Genomic DNA, 9,100 nt, shown 5'->3' on the forward strand with positions numbered 1-9,100 from the left:
GAATGCTGTGATCTGCGCGAGGCCGGGCGAGGCGGAGAAGACACAGGCGGCCTCGGCTCCCCAGCTCCCGGGAGCCGCCACCTGCGTGAGGCCTGAGAAGCTGCGTGTCTAACTCCTGCCTCAGAGAACTAGCATGTTCCTCAGTGTGTGCCCCATTCTGGGAAGGTAACTGCCAAATTCCACTCCGAACTAACAGCCTCCGCGCTCAGAAGTGAAGCTACGGGCCTGCCAGTCCTCAAAGGTGTCGGCCCGGGTGTAGCTGCCCCAGCAGCTCAGCACTCATCCCTCCACGCTCTCGCCACCCCCCCCCTTCCGCAGGCAGCTGAGCAGCGCGGGCTCCCTGGGTGCCGGCTGAGGGGGGAATTGCTCAGATGGAGCACAAGGGACAAAGGAGCACGTGTGAAATAACAGAATAATGTCGTAAGTCGCAAGGAGCTTAGACCATTAGGATTTTTTTAATGAGAAAGGTTCTCCCTTTCCCCATTTTTAATAATTGTCCCCAATTTTGAAAGACACCTCTTATGTTTCCTAGACAAGGTGAAAATGCATAAAAATATTTAACTTTTTTTTATTTTCATTGTGGAGCATACATAAAGAAAAGTACATCAAGCCCGGCCGCGTGGCTCAGTGGTTGGGCATCTATCTATGAACCAGAAGGTCATGGTTCAATTCCCTGGTCAGGGCACATGTCCGGGTTGCAGGCTCGATCCCCAATAGGGGGCGTGCAAGAGGCAGCCAATCAGTGATTTCAGATAGAGGAAGGGAGAGGGAGAAAGAGAAACATCAATGATGAGAGAGAATCATGTATTGGCTGCCTCCTGCACACCCCCTATTGGGGATCGAGCCCGAAACCCAGACATGTGCCCTGACTGGGAATTGAACCGTGACCTCCTGGTTCATGGGTCTGCCCTCAACCACTGAGCCACACCGGCTGGGCTGAATGTACATTTTTGCAGATAGTCTACACATCTGCACACATCTCTCTAAAGAATTTGAGTGAAGCTGTTAGTTCATAAATGTTCTTCAGTTGGACCAGACGATGCCACACTGTTTCTCAGCAGCTGTATCAGCGGACATTTCCCACCTGCGACGCGGACCGAGTCTGCGCTGCTCTCATGACTAAGACACTAAAGCACATGTCATATCTACTGGCCATTTGGGTTTTCTCTTGTGTGAAGGGCCTGTCAAGTCCTTTGCCAAGTTTTCTCCTGAGCTGTTTCTCTTCCTTATTGCTTTAGAGCCATTTTTTATTTGTAATCAACGCAAGTCCTGTGCTAACTGTATGCGCTGTAAAAACCTTTCCCCATTCTTTGGCGTGTTTTTTAAATACTTGTCTTTGGATGAAAATGGTTCTTAATTTTAATCAAGTCGAATGTAGCCACTTTCTCCTGTACAGTTCTCCCTGATGGCAGTGATGTTTACGTCTTGTATCAGACGCTTTCCTTCCTCAGCACGATGCAGACATTTTCCTATTTGTCTTCTAAGAAGTCTGACCACTTTGCCTTTCCCAGTGCGGGTTACACTTCCCGTGAAGGTGGCTTTTCCTAGGCTGGCTGCGTAGGCTCTGCAGTGGGTGTGTGTATGTTGTTTGTGTGTGTGTGTGTGTGTGTGTGTGTGTGTGTGTGTGTATGTTTGTGTGCGGGGGGGAGCGGGGGGTTCGGGAGGCACAGACCGCCTGTCAGCAGAAGCACCCGGACTTTTCCTTCAGGACACAGCCTGCACCCCACTTACTCTCCCTTCCCCAATGAGACGCACTCTTCTTCCTACACCTCAGCATTACTAACAACCTATGGAATTAAGAGATGAGAGAACAGTCTATTTTCAAAAGCTGTAAACCTCTTTAAAATGCTCATTTTCTGTGGCCAGGGGCCATGGGACAAATGTCAAATGCCACAGCCTGGTGTTCAAGGCGCTCTCCCCATCAACCATCTCCACCTGCCCTTCCTTACCCCGATCACTCCCCTACACAAACCCTACTACACACGAGGGTGTGCCCGGCCGGCCTGGCTCAGGGGGGGAGTGTCCACCTATGAACCAGGAGGTCAAGTTCGATTCCCAGTCAGGGCACATGCCAGGCTGTGGGCTCCATCCCCGGCGTGGGGTGTGGAGGAGGCAGCCGATCCATGATTCTCTCTCATCATTGATGTTTCTCTCCCTCTCCCTTCCTCTCTGACATCAATAAAAATATTCTTTTTAAAAATTGAACGGTGGGTAAATGAGTGTCGTGTCTTCTCACTATCTGTTTATCCTGCAAGATTCCAACACCAACAGCTTTAGCATGTATTTAGCACAGCGCTCCCAGACAACATACAGATCCAATTCCACAGGCACAACACGTGTCCTCACGCTGCAGACCATGCAGGTGTGGCTAACAACATAGGACACCCGCCCTCCTCTCTCTTCACAGTGCGTCCCACAAGGGCTGGTGTGTAGGACACATGGAAATACATCCACAGTTGACTCCACTTTAATATTCAGCGCTCTGCCAGAGGGTATTTAGGTAAAATCCTGCCAATTGTAGGGACGAACAAATATGCACCCGGAAATGGGTGAATTCAGCTGGAGGCCTTAGGAAAGCTGCTCACCAGGTTTCCAGTTAGTTACACTTGACCATATTCCATAAGGAAACACACTAGAGTCGCCCGCTTATAGCGGTTTATATGCTTCCATTTCATGCTACATGAAAAGGCTAAAGAGTCCAGAACACCACACACCAACGTGTTAGAAGTTCGTGGACATAAAATCCTCAGCTGGAAAAAGCTGATCTCAATGGGTTATCAAACTGGGGCAGGAGGAACGGGCACTGGCTTGAGCTGGAGCTCTCCAAGTAACACCACAGCAGAGCCCGCGCTCACAGGAGCCCCCAGTGACTGTTGTCCAATGAGCACATGGACATCAGAAAGTGGGCTTGCAATGACTACAGCTGTTTGAAAGGGAACTCTGAAAAGGGGAAATACAATCGCATTCTAAAAATATCTTTCAGGGAGATATCTGTAAAGCACTGTGAAGTGCCTGGGCCCTAGGCAGCTCGATATGAGGATTTGTCATTTCTCTTATCTGGTGAACTCGGTGTGGCTCAGGGTCTGTGCTGCATGAGCCAGGGCCACGGCCCCGGTTGGTAGAAGGACTCAGACGTGTGCGCACTGCTAGTGAGGCCGAGTTGTAGCACCTTCTATGTGGGAGAAAGAATATTTACAGGTGCACCCACCGCCGTCTTAAATGCAGGCGACCTCAGCAAGGCATTAACACAGCAGAGGAGAAGCAAGCTTAGCATGCATGCTACCACAACAAATGAGTCCCTTATCACCAACTGTCTCCTACCCTTTGCATTTATGAACTTCATAAAAACCTGCTGGTAAGAGTTATGTTCCTCTACGAATCCCAACTCTAAAGAAAATACCAGAATCCCAGTGGATACCTGGGCTGCAAAAGTTCTCCTTCCTATCGAAGCAGACGTAGCAACATGGGAGACGGCTGGGAAGTGCCGAGACGTGCTCCCCGACACTCTGGCGCGGAGATGAAGACGGAGTGTCTCCTGGCAGCTCTAGGGGGACCGAGTGAGACCGTATTCCTCCTGGTCTCTGAGGGGCCACACGCGGCCTGTGCGACGCACGCTCGACTTCTGGGGCCCAGAGCGACACTGCTGCCCCCGTCACAGAGCAGGGAATCAGGGTCAGAAGGTGGCCGCGCCTTCCACGGGAAACTAGCTCCGACATCTGTTTGCTGACAGTATTACAGTCAACTCTGGTTTTTTGGTTGACTTAAGGCACTACAACCTTTTATAAGAAATCGAGATTTTAAAAAGAAGATATCATTTTAAACTAGACACACGGGGCTCATCCCCATTTCAAGAAAATCCAGTTATGAAATCTGTGTTAAAGCGAACCCGAATTTACAAAGTGATCTCATTTACAAAGTTATGACTCAAAATGCATTGTGTCTATATGAAGGGAAAAGGCTGCTGAATACTTCGGGCTGGATGTAAGATCCAGTTATGAAATCTGTGTTAAAGCGAACCCGAATTTACAAAGTGATCGCCTCATTTACAAAGTTGTGACTCAAAATGCATTGTGTCTATATGAAGGGAAAAGGCTGCTGAATAGGTCGTGCTGGATGTAAGTGATGAGATGGACCAAAAATGCTCAATGATATACAGTAATTTACAGTGAAGGGCGTGGCTAACGATGTCACCGCGCAGTTTAAGCGAAGCGCTCAACAAGCGCCAAAGTGCCAGACACTGTCAGGGGCGGCTACCCGAGTGAGAACTGAAATACAACCCGGCAAATCAAGCAGCAGAGAGGATCCTCGCTGTAATTACGCTGCACTTTTCCTTCCATTTTCAAACAATTAACGGCTTTAAAAGTAACAGAAGGGCTCTTTTAATACAAGTAGGAGAATTCTTTTTTTTTTGGCAGTCACAATTACTGGGAAAAAAGGAATGGCTAAGGCAGAGAAATATAGGGAAAACATAGACCTCATTGTCAGATCTATAATATAATCTGTGGCAGCAAATAGATTCCTACACAATAAAGTATCTTCACCTAAATTTCAATTATTTGAATGAAATCTAGATTGGAGCTTCATTCCGTCTTTTATAGTTGGTTGTGCATCATTTCACATGGTTTCAGTACTTTCACCAAGGAAATACCTAGTTTATTGAAATCATTTTCTAATATTACAAGATTAAGCCAAAGTGTATCTCTTTTCAAGGAGTAAAATAAATATGAATAAAAAGGAAGCAAAATCTCCAAATATAACAAATAAGACAAAAGTACAGACTGAGCTAACTAAATGCCACTAGGAATATACATGGGACGCTAGCTTTCATGAGAAGAGTTTGCAAGGGGGAGCATGCTGGTCCTCCTTTTTGGAGCTTTGTTTTAAAACACCACTTCTGAATAGAGAGAAATCATTCTGAAAACAATCCGTCTCTTTCCTTTACGATACTGACGGGCAGCGGATGGAGGAGGATGAGGGCATCCTTCCCCCACAGCTAAAGCGCTATTAGCAAAAGAGAAATCGTATCGACATCCCTTCCTTTCACTTCATTAGTGGTTAGAGTTGTGGGCAATCACTGACATAATAACACAATTAAGACATTAAAACTGTAACTCATAGTGATAATTGTTTCTTAGAATATTAACTTAAAAACAGGGGACGTGATAGATGATGCTGGGTCTGTGGTACGACAGCCTCGTTTACTGTGTCCCCATGAGTAGGACACGCTTATAGCCGCAGTGGTTCATCCCATGCAACAACTGGATCCTCCCAAGAAATGATCCAGCCCGTCCCGAGGGGCTCAATGGTGTAGAAAGCAGTCCGATCCATGATTTCTCTCATCACTGATGTTTCGATCTCTCTCCCCCTCTCCCTTCCTCTCTGAAATCAATAAAAATGTATTTACAAACAAAGAAATGATTCAGGGAGAAGATGTATCTGTGACTGGTCTAGATCGGGGATGCAGGAACCCTCTAACAGTCACCGCTGTGAAATGAAAGACGTGGCTATGCCGGCGGGTCAGGCGGGGTGACGGTTACCTCAACAATGTCCGAGTTGGTCCTGCTCTCGTGCGGCTCGTTGTACTCGGTGTACTTGAGCAGCACCTTGTCCATGTCGGTGCTGGCGTACTGGAACAGCTTGTTGGAGCTGTTGAAGATGATGAGCGCGATCTCACAGTCACACAGCCAGCTGCAGGAGGCAGCCGATCCATGATTTCTCTCATCACTGATGTTTCGATCTCTCTCCCCCTCTCCCTTCCTCTCTGAAATCAATAAAAATGTATTTATAAACAAGGAAATGATTCAGAGACAAGATGTATCTATGACTGGTCTAGATCGGGGATGCAGAAACCCTCGAACAGTCACCGCTGTGAAGTGAAAGACGTGGCTATGCCGGCGGGTCGGGCGGGGTGACAGTTACCTCGACAATGTCCGAGTTGGTCCTGCTCTCGTGCGGCTCGTTGTACTCGGTGTACTTGAGCAGCACCTTGTCCATGTCGGTGCTGGCGTACTGGAACAGCTTGTTGGAGCTGTTGAAGATGATGAGCGCGATCTCACAGTCACACAGCACGCTGAGCTCATAGGCCTTCTTCATCAGCCCGAACTTCCTCTTCGTAAAGGTGACCTAGACAGGCCAAGGGGAAAGGCCGTTTTTATTAAAAGCTTTAGTAGTCACCCTGCCGGCGTGGCTCAGCGGTTGTGTCGACCCAGGAACCAAGAGGTCAGGGTTCGATTCCCAGTCGGGGCACATGCCTGGGTTGAGGGCTCCAACCCCAGTGGGGGGTGTGCAGGAGGCAGTCGATCAATGATGTTTCTCTCTCATCGATGTTTTTATCTCTCCATCCCTCTCCCTTCCTCTCTTTCTAAAAATCAATTAAAAACATATGTAAAAAGCATTAAGTAGTACTTGAATGTAGGCTCCCTGAAACTGAGTCTTCTTAATGCTGAGTGTGAGTTTGAAGATGGAAAAGGTTCCTACCTTCACCCCCCGCCCCACCATGCGCCTCTACCTCCCCATCTGCCATAGCACGACCGTCCCGTGTGGATCTGGTATCTCCATGGGCTCCAGGCCATAGTACGACAGTCCCGTGTGGATCTGGTATCTCCATGGCTCTGGGCCATAGCACGACCGTCCCGTGTGGATCTGGTACCTCCACGGGCTCTGGGCCATAGCACGACCGTCCCGTGTGGATCTGGTATCTCCATGGGCTCCAGGCCATAGTACGACAGTCCCGTGTGGATCTGGTATCTCCATGGCTCTGGGCCATAGCACGACAGTCCCGTGTGGACCTTGTACCTCCACGGGCTCTGGTAGGGCAGCCTCCTAGGGATTACTGCTTTGCCCCTGGCCCTGTTCTACTGCAGAAGGCAAAGGACCACAGAAGGAAACAGGTGCCAGTGGCTCTGACCGTCTGGCTTTAAATGGTTCCCACCAGAAACCCCAAGTCCTCCCTCCAGGAACCCCTCCTCCCTCGACTCTTCCCCACACAACTGAACTGAGCACATCTGACCTAACGCGTCCTCTCCCAGGCCCTCATGTTGCACCCACTGAAACGCACAGCCTAGGACCAGCCGCTCCCCGATGTCCTCCGAACGGTCTTCCCCTCCCTGCAGGCCTCTCCAGCAGAGACCCATCTTTGTTTGTTCAGCCTGTAGATACGTCCCTTTGCTCCCCAGTCTCTTCTAAATTATTTCTCCCTCCTTCCCCTTCAAAACCCAGGTACCCAGTGCACATGCCTGACGGAAACACCTGTACCTTCTCCCATCTCATGCCGCCCATTCGCCTCAACCTGCGGCCATCAGACTCCATTCCCCGTGATCCATGAAGACTTGTTAACGTCCCATATCCTTCCGTTTATGTGACTGAAGTCAGTGGTCACTTTTGTTCACAACTTAGTCTATATCTCAGCGAGGCTCCAGAACACGCCCGCTCCCCACCCCCCCCGCCCCCCACCACAGTCCCGGGGCCTGTTCCTGCCGTTCCTTCCTAGGGCGTCACCTCTGGCTTTCAGCACTTACAAGGCTTACTCAAGGCTAAGAAACAGGCTGCAGACACAGAGCAAGCATCAGAAGCACGGCAGACCTGCTGGAATCAGCCCTAGGCGGTGTGGCTCAGTGGGTAGAGCATTGGCCTGAGGACTGAAGGGCCTTGGTTCGATTCCAGGCGAGGACATGTACCTCAGTTGCAGGCTCAATCGCGAGGGAGGCAGCTAAGCGATGTGTCTCTCCCACATCGATGTTTCTCTCTCTCTTCCTCCCTTCCACTCTAAAAATCAATAAAAATAAAATTATATTATTTAAAGAAAAGGTCTAACCCACAGGAAGAACCTTGGTTCAATTCCAGTCGAGGACATGTACCTCAGTTGCAGGCTCAATCAGGGCACGCGAGGGAGGCAGCTAAGCGATGTGTCTCTCCCACATCGATGTTTCTCTCTCTCTTCCTCCCTTCCACTCTAAAAATCAATAAAAATAAAAGAGATGCTGGAATTATCAAACCAGCAATTCAAAACAGCTATGATTACCACACTACAGCTCTCATGGAAAAAGCAGACAGCATGCGGCAACAGGTAGCAGAGAGGGGGAAATTCTTTTCCTAAAAAATTCTTTTTAAATGCTGGCAATAAAAACACTAACATAAACGATTGTCTTTGATGGGAGGAAGGATGGAACTAATGAGGGAGAAACCTCCGAGCTTGAGGCCATGTCAACAGAAGCTGTAAATTGCAGCAAGAGAAGAAAGAGAAATAACAGAAGAAATATTTAAATCAGAACATTTGAGAATTCCCCCAAATTAATGTTAAGACACCGAACCACAGATCCGGGAAGCTCAAAGAACACCAAGCAAAATAAACGCAAACAACAAACAAACAAAAGCCCCTCCAAACCCAGAAACGACAGCAAGGCACATGATATTTAAGCTATAAAAACCAGAGATAAGAATATCTTGAAAGAAGCCAGAGGGGAAAAAGCACCTATCACATGAGTGTAAATGTAAGAACTGCATCCAAGTTCTCCTCAGACACACGCAATGCGGACGAGCACGCTGATGCGCTTCAAGTGTCGGAGGGCGGGGGACGACCCACCAACCTGAAATTCTGTATCTTGAGAAATTGTATTTTAAAAGAAATAAAGACCTTCTCAGACAAACACAAATTGTGCACAAGCAAAACACAGTTTATTATTGTATTATTTATTACTAGTGGCCCAGTGCATGAAATTTGTGTATGGGAGGGGGTGTCCCTCAGCCCAGCCTGCATCCTCTCCAATCTGGGACCCCTCAGGGGATGTCCAACTGCTGGTTTAGGCCCAATCCCAACCGGCAGTCGAACAACCCTCTCATAATCCGGGACTGCTGGCTCCTAACCGCTCACCTGCCTGCCTGATCGCCCCTAACCGCCTCTGCCTGCCTGCCTGGTTGCCCCTAACGGCCCTCCCCTGCTGGCCTGGTAGCCCCCAACGTGCATATGGCTGGGGTCCCTCAGCCTGGCTTGTGTCCTCTTGCAGTCTGAGAGCCCTCAGGGTATGTCCTTGGGGGAGTGAGCCTAAGCCAGCAGTCAGACATCCTTAGCTCTTCTGTGGAGGCGGGGGGGGCCGCCACCCAC

The 9,100-nt window shown here is 49.1% G+C and overlaps 1 protein-coding gene across 1 annotated transcript in view; it reads right to left on the reverse strand.

Moving 5' to 3' along the window:
• Positions 1 to 9,100, reverse strand: part of MEF2A (myocyte enhancer factor 2A) — a 34,401-nt gene that overhangs the window by 17,994 nt on the left and 7,307 nt on the right. Inside the window, exon 3 of the mRNA XM_006771777.2 lies at positions 5,920 to 6,123. Within this exon, the coding sequence (XP_006771840.1) occupies positions 5,920 to 6,123 (204 nt within the window). The remainder of the gene's footprint in view (positions 1 to 5,919; positions 6,124 to 9,100) is intronic.

Source organism: Myotis davidii, unplaced genomic scaffold, assembly GCF_000327345.1.
Source record: "Myotis davidii unplaced genomic scaffold, ASM32734v1 scaffold164, whole genome shotgun sequence".
Taxonomy (NCBI): domain Eukaryota; kingdom Metazoa; phylum Chordata; class Mammalia; order Chiroptera; family Vespertilionidae; genus Myotis; species Myotis davidii.